We start from the raw sequence: 20,313 nt of genomic DNA on the forward strand, positions 1-20,313 counted from the left end.
CATCTGTAACTCAATAGTGTACGCTGTGACGTTTACCATTTGTTTTATAGCACAACTTTTAGGCGATTTTACAGTTTCTTTGAGGTAAAAGTGCGCGCACGCTATTTAAACAATTGCGTGTAGTGCTCGCGTAAACGCTGACGAAAACCTAAAAGAAAAAACAAACAAACTTATTGAATTTTTGATTTCAGGCCTAAAAGTCTTTCAGCATTATGGAGAGATGGATGTTCTTATGTTTAGCTTTTCAAATTCACAGGAAAATCGAGAAAATATGTATAAACTCGTGAAGTAGCAGCACTTTCTTGTGCCATGTCGCATCAGATCAGCGCGCGCGCTCAAGTTGAAGGTATACGTCAGCATACACCCATGGGCAAATAGTAGACGGTAAATTAACCAATCAGAGCGCGCGTTTTACATTAGTTGTGCTATAATTTCTTATTGCAGCTTGTTTTTGACTTTTAAATTCTGTATAGAAAAGGTTAAAGGTATAGCCTGCCATCAAGCAAAGTGGCTCATCAGGTTGGAGCTTATCCCAGTTTCTGTAGCATTAAGCAGCTAGGAGCATTTCTACTCCCCTGGATGGGATGCCAGTCCAATGTAGGGTTACCCCCACAGGGGCGGATCCAGGGGGGTGGATTGGGTGGCTAGCCACCCCCCTTGATCCACCAGAAAAATGAAAATAAACATATTAAAATAGAAAATAAGGACAATGTCCATCCACCCTTTTATAGTCAGGCGGCCGTTCAAAGTTAAGAAAGGCCATTTTTCCAAAATAGGAGATTTTAGACAGCCTGTTTTACGAACTTCTGGCTTAATGTAACAAAACATGTGTGTATAATTTTAAAAAGTTAGATTCCTTTAAACTTTCAAGAGTTGTTTTAGCCTTGCTGGAATGATTTTTTTCTCCATTTACGTCTTTTTTTAACGAGTTTTCGTATCGTTTTTTTCGCATCGAAGCGATTTCACAAGCAAGCAAAGTCGCCAAAGTTGTCCCTAGGCCACTTTGCCAAGGGCTAAAAAATTTCACGCACGTGGGTGAACAAAAAAAAACCTATATCTGTTCTTTCCTGTAAGTTCCTGGCCTGTCAAGTTTAAATTTCAATCACTGTTCATTTCATAAAAACAAGACTTTTTCTCCAAAATATAACTGGAGGTAAGTTAAAGAAAGAATATTTTGCCAAATTATCAAGGAAAAACAGTGGTTTAATAACTTAATTGACAGCTGTTAAAAGCTGCTCAGAATCGTGGAAATCACGTCTAAGAGGCTTCAACTTTTCAAAATTTTCTGAGGGGGCATGCCCCCAGACCCCCGAGGGGGATGGAGCCTTCGACTCTATTACATGTGGGCCTCAGACCCAACATCATCTGCACTCCCACTTTCAAAAAACTGCCTGAAAGCCCGAACCCCCCCCCCCCCCCATAAAAAACAAACGGGGCTTGAACAATATAGTAAACAAAAATATTGGTAAACAGCCACCCCCCTTTAAAAAATCCTGGATCCGCCCCTGCCCCAGCAGTAAACTCTCTGGTAACCACTTACACACCTGGGTGGAGGAAGGCACTATGAGAGTAGTGTCTTGCCTAAGAACACAATGCAGTGCTCCAGTCAGGGCTTTAACCTGGACCGGTCAATCCAGAGTCTGGCACACTAGCCATTAGGCCACCGTGCCTCCCCAAGTTCTATATTGATGCATCAATAATTTTTACATCAGCATTAGCATCTGATCACTAAGATCAAATAGAGCTTGATTTTTTTAATATTATTTTGATGACTTAACTGATAATCATAATGTAATAAGGTATGCATCTTTTCATTGTTTTCATTCATCTTGTGGTGACAATTCATTCAAATACTTTTACACTGATATCACTTAGCATCTTAAAAATGCAGCCAATTTCATTCATTCACTGTCTTCGCTTTTTTGTTTTTGTTGCTGCTGTTGTTACTCCAACAACTTTTTTTACTAACTTTAGTGTCTTTTGTGAATTGCGTCTTCCTAACTTTCTTTTCTTCTTTTTTTCGTTGGGTGTGCCATCTTTTCCAGTTTTTCCTTTTCCTTTCTTCTTCTTGACTGTTTTAACCTTATTACCGGTCGTTTTTCTAGTCTTCTTGTAAGATGTCTTATCCTGGCCAGTTTTTAGTTTTGGTTTCTTCCTTGTATCTGTTCCATCTTGGCTGCTTTCGATTTTTATTTTCTTCTTGGGTTGTAATTCACTTTTACCTGACTTTTCTGCTCTCTTCTTCTTTGTGCCCGTCACATCTCCGTTGGCTCCTTTGCTTTTCTTTTTTGGTTTTGTTTTATTCTCTAAAGTTTTTAATTTTTTGTTCTTCTTTGTGTTTCTTTCATCTTTACCAGGTTTTTCTTTTCTTTTCTTCAATGTGTGTGTTTCATCCTCACAAGTTGTTACTTTTCTTTTCTTTTTTGCTTGTGTTTCATCTGCACCAGGTTTTACTTTTCTTTTCTTCAATGTGCGTGTTTCATTCTTACAAGCTGTTACTTTCCTTTTCTTCTTTGTGCGTGTTAAATCTCCGCTAGTTTCGTCCTTCCTTTTCTTCTTTGCAACTTTCTCACCTCGATCACTTTTTAGTTTTCGTTTGACCTTTATGGGTGCTTTAACTTGTCTTGTATCTGCTTTCCTTTTCTTCTCTGTGCATGTTAAATCTCCGCTAGTTTCGTTCTTCTTTTTCTTCTTTGCAACTTTCTCACCTTGATCACTCTTGAGTTTTCGTTTTACTTTTATGGTTGCTTTAACTCGTCTTGTATCTGCTTTCCTTTTCTTCTCTGCTTGTGTTTTCCCTTTACTCTGATTTCCTTTCCTTTTCTTCCTTGTGCCCACTTCATCTTTGCTTGATAATTTCTTTTTTCTCTTCTTTGTGAGTGCAGCATCTGTGTTTGCTTGTCGCCTCCTTTGTTTCTTCTTCAACTGCTGTTGCGCGAGCTTCTTCCTCAATTTCTTCTCGACGGAATTCTTCCATGTTTTATTGCCAAAAATGCGTATTGTTGAACATAAGCGTCTGCACAGGCTTTCTTTGTTTAAAAATCTTTTTAACTCCGTAGCTAGTTTATTTGATGGGGGACCTGAAACTTCGCTATCTATGAACTCTGCAGCTTTTCTTTTCCTTGCGCATGTGGAATTTATTGGAACATGATCTTCATTTTCGGGACTCTCAGGAAACAATCTCGTTTTGAGGTTGGTGCTTTCCTCTGCAACCATCGCGTCTGAGCACTGAAGAAAAGAGAGACAAAGTGAAAGTCAATAAAATAACGTCTAAACATTTTGCGCTCCAGTCTTTTCACTGTGACATATACATGGAATATACGACCTGCTTATTCAGGAAAGAGTTTTGACATAGTAGATTGTTCTGCCATTTGACCGAAATATCTCAATAAAAGTTACAAGAAGTGTATCGAAGAAGTGTAACGTAAATTAAAACCAAGGGAGACCATGCCCCATTTGAGTTCAAGTATACTCTACTTTGTTTTCGAAAGAAGAGTTGTGGGTTGAAGAAGAGTTTGGGTCGTATATTATTCTTTATACCATGCCATAGAAAATACAGCCAATCAAAATACACGAAAGCCGTTGTATATTCGACAGTATTCAACCCAACCTTCCCATCGTCCGCTGCGATGTTATTCTCGATGAAATTTAGTAAGCGTATTTTCTATGGCATGGTATAAAATAGTTACACAACACTTTCTCGTGATTCTATGGAATATCCCACTTGTCACTTGTATTTCTTCGTATACACACTCGCCTAAAGGCTCGTGTATATACCGAGAAAATACAAGTGACTCGTGGGATATTCCATATTATAACCCACTCATTAATCTTTGCGCGCGCTCATTGGACAAAACGTATCACGTGGTACAAAATCGGACGACGGGTATTAGCGAATATACCCCGTCCGATTTGACATCCGTCGCCCGATTTTGTAAGCAAGCACAAAACAAACAAATGAAGTCACCTTATTCAACTCTAACTTTTAATGAAATCAAAGAGTTAAAAAATCACGCAAACCAATCAACTTACATTTGTTTCAACCACAGTTACGCCGGGTTTATAACGTAGGTTTTTCCTATAAATTTACTGGCAATAAAGCGCGTTGTAGAAATTAATCGGAGGGTTATAAAATAAATAAACCCCTTTCTGGCTTGCTGGTATATTGGAGGATAATGCCCTTGGCTGAAAGATTGTCCTCAAAATTTCACAGTTGCCCTCGAAGCTTCGCTTCTTGGCCAACTGTTCATTTTTCGACAATCGTTCAGCCTCGGGCATTATCCTCCAATATACCAGCCGCCTGAAGGGGTTTATTTACTAAGTATCCCGGGCATAGTATACCACTCGAAAGCGCTGCATAACTAGTATGTACTCTTTTTAACGAGTGCTATGGTCGAGCATTGTGCCGTATTCTTATCAAGAACTGACGTACAGCTTTCAGCAAGTGTTCAAGCTCACAAACACTTTACACATTCCTTATTTACGAAGGGTTCAAGACTGAAAAGGGGAATGGAGGCGTCTAAAAACGTTTAAGCCTAGTTTGCACGAGCAATTTTCAATTTTTATGCGACAATTTATTTGCTCCTGTAGATGAGAAAAATTGGCCATTCTTTATGTGGCAAATCTATTTGTTGACAAGCTGGCGTGTTAGCTTTTATTTGACAAATAAAAGATGTCACATACGAAAATTGCTCGTGTAGACGACTCGTCACATAAAATGTGGCAAATATTGCGTCAGCATATATGTGGTCCCCAATCTCCCAAATTCTACTGGTCGCTGGGCGCGCGTATCTCTGCTGTCCAAGGTCATTTCTGGCGCACTATCCTTTGGACTGCTGATAAATAATTGTGTCATCTACACGGTAAATATATTTGTTTAATAAAAATTGTCACATAATAATTGCCGTGTAAACTCGGCTTTATCGATTAAGTGTCTACATTTGTGAACGAACTGCTTTAGACTACGGTTGTAGGTTGTGTAGCGTGGCCACCAAATAACACAGCCCGTTTATAGTTATTACGCCTCATCTGGTAATTGGCCGTGAGCCCCCAAAAGTGTACAAAACATGTGTATCATACCTCCAGTGGTCTCTTGAAATCATCAGAAACAAACGATTTTCCAAAGTCGTATGGTGGTTCCGTAAAGGTTAAATTTAATAAACTTGGTAAAGTGTCTAAAAAATTATAAAATAAAGAAAAGTTTAGTGTGCCAGTAAAATAATGGGACTATAACTCTGCTATTGAACTGTGACAAATCCCATCTAGTCCACGAATTCATTAGAGTAGCTTTCTTTATCTTTGCCGCTTTCTAGGGAAAGAAGAGGGAAAATCCTCGAAACATCTAGTGTTACAAAATTATAAGCGCACGTTTTGAACCAAACTAATCTTGTCTGCTACTTAAAGTAAATTTAAAAAGTGTTAAATTGAACATTCCAAGTGAAACATAAACACTACAATACCTTGAGGTTTTTGTCTTGGTGTCGATGCAAACAGATTATCTAAAGCTCCCGGTGATGGTCCCGTCAAAGATCTGGCGTTAAATTCAGGTAATAAACTTGGTAGAGCGTCTAAAATAACACAAAATGAAGAAATCTTAAGCATACCAGTACATGTACATGGAACTATAAGTCCGCTATAGAACTAAGTGACAAATACCATTTAGTCCACAAATTCACTGGAGACCTTGCCTATGAATACTGTTTTATTAGCGCACATTTTGAACCAAACTTTTAAATGTAGTACAAATCTCGTCTGCTACTTAGAGTAAATTGAAAAAGTGTTAAACATAAACACTTATACCTTGAGGTTTTTGTCTTGGTGTCGATGCAAACTGGTTATCTAAAGCTCCTGGTGATGGTCCCGTCAAAGAATGGGCATTTAATTCAGGTAATAAACTTGGTATTGGGTCTAAAAAATTACAAAATAAAGAAAAGTTTAGCGTGTCAGTACATGGAACTATAACTCTGCTAAAGAACTAAATGTCAAATCCTATCTAGCCCACAAATTTATTAGAGACCTTGTTTATGAATACTGCTTTATTACCGCACATTTTGAACCAAACTTTTAAATTACAGTAGTACGAAATTGGTTACGAATCTCGTCTGCTACTTAGAGTAAATTAAAAAGGGTTAAACATAAACACTACAATACCTTGAAGTTTTTGTCTTGGTGTCGATGCAAACAGGTTATTGAAAGCTCCCTGCGATGGTCCCGTCAAAGAATCGGCGTTTAATTCAGGAAATAAACTAGGTATAGGGTCTAAAACAATTAAAAAATAAAATAAAAAATTTAGCGTGTCAGTAAATGGAACTATAACTCAACTAAAGAACTAAATGTCAAATCCCATCTACCGTATCTATTCGATTAAGCGCCCAACCTCGAATACGCGCCCACCCCCACCCCTCTTTAAAAATTTGAAGTGCACAACAGGAGTATTGATTATTATTAAAATTGAGATTGAAATTGGCTTAGTACTACCAAGAGACTACCCCAAAGACCGATTTTTCTTAGTATTTTACAGAAACTTTCAATAAACAGTTAAAATTCAGCTTTGGTAGATCTTCACGTTTTGTTATTATATATTGTTTTCTTGGAAAATAAACGTACTACAGTCAACTCCCGCCTTGCGGACACCTCGCTATTACGGACACCCCGTTATTTCGGAAGAAGCTGAAGTCCCGGCAAATACAGTCAACTCTCACTACGACGGACACCTTCGGGACCAGAATTTGGTGTCCATAATAGAGAAAGTCCGTAGTAGCGGGAGTTATTTTCAGTAATTCTTATTTGCCGGGACTTCAGCTTCTGTCCGTAATAACGGTGTGTCCGTAATAGCGAGTAGTCCGCAAGGCGGGAGTTCACTGTAAGAATTACTGAAAATAACTCCCGCTACTACGGACTTTCTCTATTACGGACACCAAATTCTGGTCCCGAAGGTGACCGTTGTAGTGAGAGTTGACTGAAGTGTTAAACACCAGACGTTTCGAGCGTTCTCCCTCTTCTTTAGTAAATCAAAGCATTTATCCACTGAAGAATTTGGTGTTTATTAACATTTATTAGCGCGCATTTTGAACCAAACTTTTTAATGTAGTACAAATTTGGTTGCAAATCTCGTCTGCTATTTAGAGTAAGTTAAAAAACGAGTTAAATTGGACATTCTACGTTATAAACACGAAAATACCTTTAGGGCTTTGTCTTGGTGTCGATGCAAACAGCTTATCTAAAGCTCCCGGTGTTACTGACGTCTTTGCAGAAGGAGTCACAGATGTGCTGTTCAGACAAATAACAAATGTTAATGCACTGACATTTGTTTGGACTGATTGTTTTTAGTGCCTGAGACAACCCTCCTCCCGAGATACCCTGACTGAGCAGGTTCACTTTCATTGTTTTCTTCAACCAACCGTTTACATGAGAATCGCTAAGTCGTCGGGGGTGGGGGGGGGGGGGGGGGGGCGCAAGTCAGGTGATAGGAGCTGTCTCACCATTGAAGGTAGGATAACCCTGACAAGCCAGACAATAGACTGTTCATAGCCTCATAACTATAGAAATAGACCATATTTCTCCATGTTAATTACACCAGTGTCCCAAGGTCTTCCTCAGGCTAGGGTCTCTCTCCTGGGAGAGGCCGTTAAAGGAATAGTTCCTGATGCGCATTTCTCAACTGTTATGAAGCAATTTTGGGCTAGAAAAGCTGTATTGTTTGCAGAATGAATATTTACAAAAAGAGATTGCAGTTTTTGTCAATAAAACCTTACACTAATAAAACATAAAGGGCTGGATTTTGCCCTGAAACTACACTGCTTGATTGAAGCTAAAAAAACAAAACAGCTTTTAGAGGTCTTTAGATATAAAATGACTTCACGACGTTTAAAAAACGTACGGGTGAACCAGTCTGATGTCAGACTAGACCCATTTGGGACCAGTCCCACGTTACAAGGATCTCTGTACCGGAATGTAAAAAGCAGCAGCAAGAATAACACTAGCGTTTCAAGCTGTACCTGTTTGGTGTTTTGTCCGAGCCTCGAGTTTTCAACGGTCCAACCCACATTTTAAGACTCTTGGGAAGATCTTTTGCCTCAGAGTTTTTAGTCTGAAATAAACATTAAAAACACGTTTTCGTAAGTAGCTATAGATATTTCAGTGAAAGGATTCTTGTGCATTTGTAGAAACAAAAAAGAAACGTACAAGTGTGGTCATAAATGAGAGATGGATGTTTTCGTTACTTTGAAGGAACTCGCGCTAAAACAACTGTCAAAATGTAGGCGCAAAATTAAATGGCGTAAACAAATGACGACTCTATTAAAAACACATCGCGTACAGTTAACGGTTAGTAAAGTTACATTAAATTTTCAAATCTAGAACGAGTCAAAGAAGGCAATTTTTTAATTAACCAATTTAGAACGAGTAAAAGAAGGCAATATCTCGCACTAACAAATCAAAAGTGTCTTCGTAGCAACCTCTGGGCTTTCCTTACTTTTAAGGGACTCGCGCTATATAGGAAAACAACTGTCTAAATGCACGCGCAAAATGGCACAATTAACTGTATAAAAAGCGATGTACGCGATGTACGTTAAAAAGGACAAATTTATTGTAAAAACGCATCACGTTTGTTCTTCAGTTCTGCTTGCGGTTAGTTCCACTCAAGTTTGCTTGCGGTTAGTTCCACTCAAGTTTGCTTGCGGTTAGTTCCACTCCGGTTTGCTTTGCGGTTAGCTTTTATTTGTTAGTAAGGCAGCACTTTTTTAAAAAATTGATAACTGTATCACTAGCGTAGTACTATTTTTGTTTACGCCATTTTGCGCGTGCATTCAGACAGTTGTTTTCCCTATATAGCGCGAGTCCCTTAAAAGTAAGGAAAGCCAACCTCTGTACCTATAAATTTCTTCGTTCTACACAGAAATCGCGTACTGGCTTAATTCGTCATTTGCGCCATTTTGTGAGTGCATTTAGACAGTTTTTTTCCCTATCCAGCGCGCGTACCTTAAAAGAAACGAAAGTCGATGGTGGATTTATGTAATGAAACGGTTTTTAGCCGATCTGTTGTTTTTTATAACCTAAATTTTTCGGTGACTTTACTGTTCACCTTCATGAGAGTTCAGTAGAAGTTCGGTGTTGCTCGCGCTAATAATCTGTGCGTTGTATTGTTTTTAAATTCAAATCAAAGGCAGATAACCGAGGCGAGCGAGGGAACGCTTTGCGCTCGTTTACAGCGTCGCTGTTCAAAGAGGAGTGCCACGACTCCAAGAAAAACCTCTTGTTGTAATTGCTTATGCTACGCACGACGATCTGGGCGTCTTTCGGATGGATGTTGTGTTCGTTGACTCGGCGTGCTGCTTTATCGAGGATTCGCTGTTGCTCGCGCGGACTGGATCATGTTCGGCTCCGCGCGAGGACCACGAGCGCTTGTTTTATCTGATGTACGTAAAAGGGCAGTCGTGGCACTTCATTTTGTAAACAGATCTTGCTACTCGGTTAATCGTACCATGTTCTTTCAATATTCAGAATTGCTATTTTTTTTAACTCGATCAGAAAGTGAAAAAACTCGATATAGCGCCACCCAGAAATTTTGCAGTTTTTGAACGCTTATATCTCCTTGAATATTGCACGTAAAGAGCTGAAAATTACGCCGATTCTTAAAGTTTCACAATTTGTATATAGCATGATGTCTTCTCCAGGCACAGTCGTATGCTACAGAGGCAAAATGTAAACACTGACGTCAGCAAAGATTGCCCCATACCAACCAGTACCCCTGTGCACCAACCTTGTGTGTGTCTTGTAAAAGATTCAGCCACGGAAAAATTATGTCATAGCACTCTGCAACAGCCAGCATATAGCTTTTCAAAAAAACCCTAAAAGGAAGAAATGAAGATGACTGAGCTTTATTGCTTTTGATGAGCCCAGAGTATTTCATTTTTAGGAGCAAATTGACATGTGGATACAGTGCCGTGGGCAGGATGGGTGCGAGTGCCAGAGGCATGAGTGTCCCGAGGAGTCTGGGGGTATTTTCCAAGGGGAAATTTTGAAAAATCAAGTTGTTTAAGTCCACATTTACTGCATTCTGAGAGTCATTTTAACCCTCACTCCCTGATAAGGCGGATCTTTGTGACCTGTGAGTGGTAGCCTGCGAGCAGGCTCTCTATTCGGGGGCAACGTGAATATTGAACTGCTCGAGCGCCGAAGGCGCGATCCCGCGAGTGCCGAAGGCGCGAGTCGGCGAGCGAAGCGAGCCGCTGGGCGAGAGAAGCGAGCCCGCTTCGCCCACGCACTCGCGCCTTCGGCACTCGCGGGATCGCGCCTTCGGCGCTCGAAGAGTTCAATATACACGTTGCCCCCAAATGGAGAGCCTGCTCGCAGGCTATGTGAGTGGGTGCGGACGCACCCATCGCAACACCCCCTGCCTACGGCCCTGCCCGATATGATCAAATGCACCTTACATCAAATTAAACAAAAACCTGAAAATTTACAATAAAAATATATGAAAATACATTAAAACCTTTCTTAAAATAGAAATTAAAAACTGAAGATTACAATTATAACTAAATCCAAAACTAAAATTCGGGAGTAGTCATGCTTGTAGAGGTTCTAGCTGTAACAAGCAAATGCTTTCTTCTATTAAATCTTCCTTAATTCAGATGGTAATTTATTCGTATAACGATTTTCAGTCTAACGATTTGTCTCCAAGAGTGTTCTTGGGTCGTTACCCTTGATGGCTCTAACAATAGTTGCTTGCACGAAAGCAAATTAATAATAATAATTAATAATAATAATTTATTATTAAATTTTGTTTGTTTTCTAATCTTAATTAAAGTTGTCAAAAATAAAAGAGAGTGTGACGCCATAAATTGCCTTAAAAGTTAGGATCAAAATTTTGTACTCAATCCTAAAACATACTGGAAGCCAGAACAGAGGTTTTAAAATAGGTGTTATGTGATCAAATTTAGGTGTCCAACTGACTAATCAGGACGCACAATTCATTGGGAAAGATATACATATTTCTCTTACTCATTAACAATTATTTTGGTTAATCTTGACATATAGCATGCACTTCATGCCAAACTATTTGCATGTGAATTTTGATTTAAATGACATAGGCTTTATTCAGTTGAGGTAATAGTTGAAAACAGTAACAAGTACTAAAAAATGAAAAATGCAAGTTCATACTCACCACACCCTGCTCAAACTTGAGATAAGAGTCAAATGAAATGTAACATAGTGTCCATAAAACAGCTCTGAACATGAAAGTCTAACAACAGTCAAGGGTTTTTTTTGTCCAGTACAGTGCATATCTAGTAACATGGTGCTGCAGCTCAAGAGTTGGGCTGCAATGATACATTTTCTCACAAAACGATACGTACATTGATACATTGCCATGATACAATAGATTATACACGATACAATACAACATTACAAACAACTGACAAGTGCCATAATTTTACTTAATTCTGTTGGTAACTCAGTTTTTTCCACTTTCGCAGCAGCATAGACTTATCTGCAAAGTGAAGTTCTCATGAACCATATGTTTTTGCTTGTGGGCACACAAGGCTGTGTTAGTCGACAATTAATGCCATATCTTTTAAGAATATGTGATTGGAAGTGAAGCATAATGGAACTTCCTTGTTCCTCAGTTTAATAAATCACTATAAAGGGCTTTGTCTTTGGGTAAAAAGTCATAAAAAAGTAGTTCTAAATGTTGATGAAGAATATTTTATTGTTTCACCTTACTGCAATCTTTTGTCAGTGATTCATCTACCTACGCGTCCCGCATCTCCGATGCGTAAAATTTCCTAAAGACGCAAGGTTGATTTCCAGCTGCGTTCATCCGGATGCAAACACTGCCAGCACTGTGTTTTTGCTTTTTTCTTGGTGCAGAAAAGCGGTAATTTGAGATGATCAAATTATTTTTCGTATCTTGACAAATAATATTGTGATTCTGGTGGAATGTTTCCCGTATTACTGTCACGTTTGAAGGGGGGCAATGAAAAGTCTGATTGCCTTAGCCTGTAGGTCGATTGATGGGGTTTAAATAATAACAATGACATTGTTCATATTTCTTGTATGCAGAACTTTGCTCATAATGTAGATAATGACATTGTAAGAAGTGTAAGTAATCAATTTGTACATAATGTAACTATGTATTTGTTTTTTAAGTAGGTACTGTAAGTTAGTGCTAAAAAACAATGACACAGATAGCAGTACAACACTGTATACAGACCTTCATGCACATGTAACCATGTGAAGCTGGAAAGGATACTTAACTGTTTCCTGGCAAAAAGAGATCACCTGTGGATAAAGACCATCATTGTTAACAAATGAACCAATAAAGACCATCATTGTTAACAAATGAACCAATAAAGACCATCATTGTTAACAAATGAACCAATAAAGACCATCATTGTTAACAAATGAACCAATAAAGACCACCATTGTTAACAAATGAACCAATAACATTGTTTTGTATTGTTTTGGTGACTCCAATTCATGATTGGGAATAATATACCAAATTTATTCGCCCAACATCAAATAAGTGCCTACCTTGAATAAGAGGCCACCCTGTAGGTACAATGAAGGGAAAGTAAATAAACGCCCAGCCTTGAATAAGCACCCATCCCCCACCCCTCCACCTCAAAAAAAATTGAAGTGCACAAGAGGACTATTGATTATTATTATTATTTCAGCCTCCATGTGACCTTAGTGACAAGGAGATTTAATTGTTAGTACTACTGAGAGACTTCCCCGAAGACCAAGTTTTGTAAGCATTTTACAGAAACTTTCACTGAACAGTAACGATTCTGCTTTGGTGCATCTTCACATTTTGTTATTATTTATTGTTTTATTGCAAAATAGGCTTTCTATTTGCTGAAAATGGTGAAAATGTAATAAGCGCCTGGCCTCCAATAATTATAAGAGAACACCTTGAATAAGTGCCCACTCTCAAAGTTTATCCCCCTTACCCAGGTTTTCAAACTTATTAATAATTCATGATGATGGTTTGCCCCTCGGGCAAGAGAGCATGAAAAGTCAAGGTGGAATTCAAGTTTTTTTTAGCACTGCTTAATTGAATAAATATGGTAACCTTCTGTTATGGTAGTTAGCGGTCCAATGTCTGTGATAATAAGAGGACTATAGTACCTGTAGTATGATCTGCGCTGCTCCTGTTAGGCAGCCAAGCATGTTGACAATCAACCCAATTGAAGGATAACTTGGCAACATGTCACTGACGAGTCTATTGTTTTGCAAGCTGCAAAAAATTTCCAATTACAATAATTATCATAATGTTTAATTTGAGTAAAATAGACTCACTGCACTCAGGTATGTGCATTTTGCTCATCTCCAGACTGAGGCTACACACCAGCCTTGCAGTGGACAGCTGTTTCAACCTCTTTGCATAACCACTGCAGAAGACATAGTGGATAATTTAGTTGACTTAGTTGACTGAAGTGAAATTGGGTCATTTTGGGTTTGAACATTATTTATAATTAAATTTTATCACTGTCACCTCAAACAGGGAGGAGTGGTGGCCTAATGGTTAGCGCACTGGACTCTGGATCGAGCGGTCTGAGTTCGAGACTTGACGGGGGTACTGCGTTGTGTTCTTTGGCAAGACACTTTACTCTCATAGTGCCTCTCTTCACCACGGTGCACAAATGGGTACCGGTCGGCGAAATAATGCTTGGGGGTAACCCTGCGATGGACTAGCATCCCATTCAGGGGGAACAGAAATATTCCTAGCTGCCTAATGCTACGGAAACCAGGATAAGTTCAGCAGTGTGGGTCGCATGGCTCGTGGCTTCCCCCTTTTTTTACCTCATACAGACGATTACTTGATAGGTCAGGTTCTTGGCCATGATTCTTGGCAGGATTAAATAAATGGCACGTCCTGATGGACCTTCTGAATCAACAGCCCCTTAAGGCTATACATACCTGATAAAGCTATTTCTTACATCAACCAACTTGTAACAGATTCCTATTTCTTGTAACCTGTTCAGATTCTTAGCAACCTGAAAACAAAAAAATTAATGTACATGTTTACATGTTACCAAAACAGCCAGTACCATAAGTTTAACGACCATTAACCAATAACAACCCCTCACATGACTACCCTTAATTTAGCATCATCAAAACTCTTATATCTCTCTGTTTAAGGGACTATGTCACGGGGATTTCACAGTTTTTTGGCCAAAACTGTTCTGAAATAAGTGGTAGGCAACTAAACCCATAAAAAAACCATTATCTTTGAACATCTAAAGGAAGATATAACCTTAATTTGCAGATAGAAATCAAGCTACGGCAGCTATAAAAATCAATTTTTTGAAGATGCACGAAAACAATTTGAAAACGTTTGCCTAGTTGTTTCCTGGAACAATACAAGATTCCGTTTCTGAGTAGTTGCAAAACCTTTCATGTGAATCATGTTTCAACATTACGGTCATTTTCAAACAAATCCAGCTCATTTTCCAACCTCGTCCCCAGGGTCTCTCTCTCCCCGCCCCCTCATTTTCATAATAGTATATTAATTTTGCATGAATTGAATTTTGATAATTTACCGTATTTTCTCGATTAGACGCCCCCGGCGTTTATTTCAAACTTGGCCTTGTGGACCCGGCATTTATTTGACTTTTGCAGTTTATTCCAGCCCGATTTTTATTAAGCAATGGTTTTTATTCGTTATTTTTTACAAATATGTATCAGGCTAATATGCCATCAGCTTATTACACCTTAAATAAATACCAGAGGGGCCTATTTTCAACTTCGTCTAGGAGACCCGACATTTATTCGATACCCGGCGTTTAATCGAGAAAATACGATACATTAATTTCATGGAGCGTTAATTTCCTATAATAAGGTAACATGCAAGCTACATGACTGTATAAATGACTTCTTAAACATTTGTAAACATTTGTCCACCAGTGATGGCTGTGATTAATTTACAACCCCTTACCCTTCTCAATCCTTGAAAATAAAACTGCTTTCTATGCTTGTTTCCATGTTTGTTGATAATTGTTTCCATGATGGCTAACTCTGACCAGAGTTCAGTCTGTCTCAATTTAGGGTGAACTATGACAAGGCTTTCAAGGGTGTCTTTAAGGACATCTGCAAATGGAAATTACCAGAAACTGACATATATGACTTATGCCAATTGCACACTACTAGATTCTGCATGATTCTGAGTGTTTGGTAGCAGCAACCTTGAACCAAGAGTCCCCGTTCCTCTTCACCAGCTGTTGCGAAACAAGCCACCCTGAAAACTTTTGATTAGAAGTCTGAAAATACCAGACTTCTGGTTGAATTACACATTACAAAAGATCACACAAATGATAAAAGTTAAGTGAACTTTATTTATCTGGCTTACAGTAGATCACAATTTGGGATCAAAAGATGTGAAATTCAGTATTTTATGGAGCATTTCTCATGATCAGTTGAATCAAGCCAAGGTCCCAGGGTGGGGGGACTCCTATATGAAACGGACGGGGATGCTCATCAAAAATTTTGAAAATAACCCCTAAAAGAGACCAATCTGGGTGTGGCTCAAGCTTTTCTTGAGCCTTAAAAGGTACCAGAAAACTAAGAATAAAATTTAAATTTGTATATTTCTTCGTTTGTAACCCTAAACGAGACCATTATGGCTAAAAATATTGGTGTTTTGCCCGGAACACCCTTTAAGCGAGTCCAAAAATCCGAAATTTACACCCCTAAGCGATATGAGATCCAATAGCATTTCATGACGCTTATGTCACATTGGCCTCAAACACAGAGGATTGTCTGCCTGTGGGGGGGGGGGGGGCAATAAGGAACGAAGACTTGAGGTACAAGATTGCAGTAGCGGTAAAACTCTTTTAATATAAGGCTCCTCAAATTTACACTGGCTCAGAAAGGAAAACTAAACTCAGTGTAACTGGCACAAAATAAACAAATCACCAAAAAATTTGTTGCACGCCACTACAACACACCAACTCTGTGCTCATGGAAGTGCAAACTGTTCAAAGAATGTTACTTGCACACTCGCTACTCACGCGTCACGTGTCACACCATTCAAAACACTGTCCGCTAGTGTCACTGTATTGTCATTCACATGTGATGAAGTAGTGTATAATTTTATCAAGATGTTGAGTAAAACGAAACATAATCTTTTAGTACATTATCAAGCCCAAAATCAAGAAAAACACCAGTTAGTAATTCTCAAAAGGAGTCGCGTTCGCTTACGGAATCACCATCGCTCTCCGCTCATCGAGAGCTTTTTTGGCAGCGTCATTAGTGACAATTCAAAGGGTTTAAAAATGGTTTTACAATCAAGACATGACAAGACACCTTACCTGTATCAACTGTCACTCTACAAACATTTGCCTGTGTATATTCCGGCCACGTATTCAAACGTTCTCTGTGATTCCAAAAACCAGTCGCGGCCACCGCAGCCGCCATTTTTGTTTTTGATTCTTCTTCAACGCTTTACCGCTGATCAACAGCAGACTCTATGAGTTGGTCCTAGTCTCTACGCCAGACACAATACTGCGCGGCCAAAAAAAGGCACGCCCGCTTTGCGCGTTTAGGTTTTACAGGAGATTGCATTTTGTAATTGCATAAAATACAGTTTTCGCGTATTATATGGCACATACAGCATTGACTTGTAAAAGACCTGAGAGCAGGTGGTCTTTATTTTACACCAACTCGGGCTGTTCTGTATAAAAGTCTTTTCTGCAGTGATGCTTGAACTAGTAGCGCGTGCATGCGCTCACCGAGTCCTACCGTTTGTCGTTAGAAAACATATGTGTAACCAGTGAGATTAGAGGTTTAAGTGTTTGTGCAATATTTAAACTCCATAAAACTCTATAAAAATCAAAATACATAACATGCTTGTCCGATGTTTACAGCATTCCAGGTTCGAAAGTTGATTAGCTTGTTCCAGATTGATGACTCGTTCATTTGACGTCACGTGCCACAAAGACGCGTGCTTCATAATAAATAGCCGATCTTTTGATTTGAGATCAGTACTGTAATGTGAAAATACCAAGTTTTTCTGTGTTAAAACTTTTCAATGGTGGAGGCAGTGATATGCCCTGATGGTTAGCACGGACTTGCTTCTTAACGCTGAGACAAATTATGTATATGATTGTAATAATCACTGACAATGTTGTTTTAACATTTGTTTTGCAGTTTAACTTCAGAGGAATTAAACTCCACAGAAAAGAACTTTATACTTCATTATCACTTCTTTTCGCTATATTTCTTTTTGGTGCGTTAGTTAACGACTTTGTTTCAATAATTAACGTGGAGATGCCTGAGAATTCGACACACGAATTCACTTTTACCATTCTGGTAAGTAAAATACTAAATAGTCATTGTATTTTAACTTGGCGGACCAATTTACGCCAATGGCACACCCCGAATAATGAGCCGTGTTTGCATTTTTGTGCTTTTTTTTAGAATGCCGCATATTTCGATTACATTGACTCGCAAAAAAGACACGAGCAATTTTATGCCTTAAAATATGGCGGTTATACCTAATGACATCCGTTTGGAAAAAGTTTCTACTCGTTTAATTTCTCGCCGTATTGGAAACAAACGATTTTAATTTCCTTGCAACGCTCTCGAAACTTTTTCGTAATCAATATCGTTTTGAATAGTGGAAGCGGACGACCATTAGGAAAAGTAACTTTATATAAAAACCAATAGTTTATTGACATAATTTTTATTTAGTGTGGAAACCACCATTATTTATATTTGTCCATGTATTTGTTGGAATAGGAACAACCCTAAAAAGATCATGATTTTTATACAGTGTATTGCGTTAGGTAAAATCATTCTTTCCCTTTTTAAACTCCTCACTGATTGGAACTCCGCCCCGCCCCCCTCTTATGAGACGGGGTAAGCGAGATTTATTATTGAAAGACCAAAGGGATCGATGAAACCAATGTTTTTTGTTTGTTTGCTTTGTTTTGTTATTCGGCTATATGCTCTCCTAATAGCGATGACAGTAAAAGAAGAGCTCGCTATTTGCGCAGAACGAAAACGGAGTAAACGAAAACAGACTACTTACGGTCATAGCAGGATATGCAATGCTGATATTCTTGTTTCGGCTCTTTTACATGTAATGTTGTTTATTAGAAATCTGTTACCAAATCTTACAGACCAACATTTAGAAACTAATGTTGCAGAATGCTCGACCGCATAAGCACTTGTCCTAAATCAGTTACTGATGAGGGCAAACAAATTTCATTTTTTAATTTGTCAAAGTTCAAATGATTTTTTTTCTGTTGTCTTTCCAGTTACTCCACTGTGCATCCTTTATACTGGCTCTCCTTGGATTTATATACAACAGTCTAGCAGAAAAGGAAATTGGAACTGGATTAGGAAAAATTTCAGCAGGTAACTTATTCTGGGTTTAAAGTAAGAAATCGCATTGAAATTGCAATTAAAAAAATTGCAAAGAAAGAATTAAGAAAAAAATACGGTTTCAACGGGATTTGTAGCCTGCAGAGCAGCTAGCAGGCACCTGTATAGTTTTGCACGTGTATTTGGAAAATGTGAAAGGCGAGAGACGGGCGCGCCGTCTCACGCCTTTCGCGTTTCCCAAACGCACGCTCAAAAAATACACAGGCTACAGGATTTGAACCCGTCACGGACCTCCGTGATACCGCAGGGACCACGGAACCGGGGGGGGGGGCTGCCCTCAATGATTTTGGGGAAAAATATTTTTACCCAATTAAAAAGTTACTGTTTTACTGCTCTTTTGCCAGTGAGTGTTGTGTTACGGATGTATTTTTAGCCATTCTGGGAGCCTACGGCGTTTGATTTAGCCCCCCAAACGAAAATATGCTGCGCCGTGGTCCCTGTACCAGTGTGATGCTCTACCAACCGAGCTATGAAGCTACTGGTAGCAAGGTCAGCGGCATGCCTGTCAAGTGACGCCATCGCCGTGGAAGTAATTATATAACACTGACTTACGTGAAGTTTAATTTTCTGTCCATTCCTTTTCAGCTTTTAATATGGGTTTATTTATTTCACGAATAATTCTCGAATTAGCCTTCATTGAATTCCGACCAGAAGAAATGTCAACAGCAACGTGATGTGGAAAGCAAATACAATGAATGGTCTTCTTAGGTGAGAAAATTCCTCTTGCAATTGTTTTGCCTTTCTTGTTGTTGTTTGGTCATTTGTCACTCATTTATAACATATACATATTGTGGAAAACTGGTTGTTCTGGCAACAAAGCCCCTCCAACTGCAAAGGAATGTTTCTCTTTGTTTCCAGAGAACGGGACCGCGGAAAAAAATTAAACCAATGTGGGATAATTTACACTCCGAAGCGAGACGACGAGCATCCCCGCCCCTTTTATATGGGAGTTCCCCCTCCCGGGAAGTAGATAGTCGACTCTTATAGTTACATGAAGTGTTGCCGCAACTTATAACACCTGTGCTAACTGACACCCACCGGCCAGTGCAACTTGCAACGCAACATTATGCACGACAAGTCGGCTGGTATTTACTTCTCCTATAGTGTATCGTAATTACCTATACTTTTCCTTGCAGGTATTAAAATAGTTAGCAATCATTTCCAGTGGGAAGAGAACGCCACTGAACATAAGAGCAGCATGCGGATAAAAGACTAAGAAGTTTTGACTTATAAAACGTCATGTTAACTTGTGCCAAGACCACGTGGTTCAGAAGAGGACTCCGAACATAGCAGATATCAATGAGAACGTTTAGAACATCCAACAGCGTGGATGATTGATCGCAGTTAAACCACCATTATGTTGATGCAAAGATGTTGCTACGATGCAATGTGTTTGAGACTTCCAAGAAAAGAAAGAAATTACTGCTTGCTGTGGGCATGAAATCGTTCTCTGCTAAGCAACTTGCGGAGTGTTCAATGTTGTCTTGTTTTTGAGTTTTATGAGTAGAAATAGTTAGAATTAAAGATTTATAAAATCGCTGGGAAAAAAAACCCGAATTGTTTCACAGTTTAGTTTGACTTTAAGCTTCTAGTAACATGCCTGTGGACTGCCCCAGAACGAATTCAAATTCGGAGATGGGGAGTTAGAGGTGTAAAAGCTGGTACGCCTGGTTCGACTCACCAGCTTCCGGCCGCTTTCGGTTATAACTGAAAATGTGTTAAGGCCTGGCAAAACGAAAAAAAAACATGTTTCCAGAAACACTCGTAGCGTGCATGTTTCCCCAATGTTTCCCAGTTTTGCCACACGGGAAGCATTGTTTCCAGCGTCAATTTTTGTCTCCAGGAAGCAAAATTTGCTTCTGCTACACCGCAGAAACATTCCGTGTTTCCGCGCGGCATGGAAACATGGCAAATCGAGGAATCAAT

General features: G+C 39.1%; 2 protein-coding genes across 5 annotated transcripts; one reads left to right on the forward strand and one right to left on the reverse strand.

Annotated features, from left to right (window-relative positions):
• Nucleotides 1-1,758: 1,758 nt before the first annotated feature.
• On the reverse strand, nucleotides 1,759-16,421 carry LOC144635174 (uncharacterized). Of its 3 annotated transcripts, XM_078494250.1 has the most exons (15): nucleotides 16,311-16,421; nucleotides 14,939-15,090; nucleotides 13,921-13,997; nucleotides 13,129-13,237; nucleotides 12,251-12,279; nucleotides 11,165-11,242; nucleotides 9,761-9,848; nucleotides 7,998-8,089; nucleotides 7,181-7,269; nucleotides 6,151-6,258; nucleotides 5,800-5,907; nucleotides 5,460-5,567; nucleotides 5,080-5,174; nucleotides 2,672-3,228; nucleotides 1,759-2,515 (listed from the first exon to the last, which is right to left on the reverse strand). In XM_078494250.1, exons 1-15 carry the CDS (start codon nucleotides 16,414-16,416, stop codon nucleotides 1,906-1,908), a joined length of 2,406 nt encoding a protein of 801 aa, XP_078350376.1. In that variant the 5' UTR covers nucleotides 16,417-16,421; the 3' UTR covers nucleotides 1,759-1,905. The 3 variants fall into 3 exon arrangements, with proteins under 3 accessions (XP_078350376.1, XP_078350377.1, XP_078350378.1); XM_078494251.1 differs by lacking the exon at nucleotides 6,151-6,258 and having other exon boundaries at nucleotides 1,760-2,515; XM_078494252.1 differs by lacking the exons at nucleotides 5,460-5,567; nucleotides 5,800-5,907 and having other exon boundaries at nucleotides 1,760-2,515.
• Nucleotides 16,422-16,904: 483 nt separating this feature from the next.
• Nucleotides 16,905-19,660, forward strand: LOC144636663 (uncharacterized). Of its 2 annotated transcripts, XM_078495853.1 has the most exons (5): nucleotides 16,905-17,057; nucleotides 17,149-17,310; nucleotides 18,261-18,360; nucleotides 18,973-19,095; nucleotides 19,524-19,660. In XM_078495853.1, exons 1-4 carry the CDS (start codon nucleotides 17,055-17,057, stop codon nucleotides 19,059-19,061), a joined length of 354 nt encoding a protein of 117 aa, XP_078351979.1. In that variant the 5' UTR covers nucleotides 16,905-17,054; the 3' UTR covers nucleotides 19,062-19,095; nucleotides 19,524-19,660. The 2 variants fall into 2 exon arrangements, with proteins under 2 accessions (XP_078351979.1, XP_078351978.1); XM_078495852.1 differs by lacking the exon at nucleotides 16,905-17,057 and having other exon boundaries at nucleotides 17,101-17,310; nucleotides 19,524-19,649.
• The last annotated feature ends 653 nt before the right edge of the window (nucleotides 19,661-20,313 follow it).

The sequence above is a fragment of the Oculina patagonica genome, chromosome 13 (genome assembly GCF_052425735.1).
Source record: "Oculina patagonica isolate OP01 chromosome 13, crgOcupat, whole genome shotgun sequence".
NCBI classification, from domain to species: Eukaryota; Metazoa; Cnidaria; class Anthozoa; order Scleractinia; family Oculinidae; genus Oculina; species Oculina patagonica.

Excerpts from the sequence above, each read along its gene's own strand:
- LOC144635174 (XM_078494250.1), bottom strand. The coding sequence starts at position 16,416 with ATGGCGGCTGCGGTGGCCGCGACTGGTTTTTGGAATCACAGAGAACGT. Across the intron at positions 13,998-14,938 it reads ATTTTCAAGGATTGAGAAGG|GTTGCTAAGAATCTGAACAG; the intron begins GTAAGGGGTTGT and ends TTTTGTTTTCAG. Across the intron at positions 5,175-5,459 it reads ACCAAGACAAAAACCTCAAG|ACACTTTACCAAGTTTATTA; the intron begins GTATTGTAGTGT and ends ATAATTTTTTAG.
- LOC144636663 (XM_078495852.1), top strand. The coding sequence starts at position 17,101 with ATGATTGTAATAATCACTGACAATGTTGTTTTAACATTTGTTTTGCAG. Across the intron at positions 17,311-18,260 it reads AATTCACTTTTACCATTCTG|TTACTCCACTGTGCATCCTT; the intron begins GTAAGTAAAATA and ends TTGTCTTTCCAG. Across the intron at positions 18,361-18,972 it reads ATTAGGAAAAATTTCAGCAG|CTTTTAATATGGGTTTATTT; the intron begins GTAACTTATTCT and ends ATTCCTTTTCAG.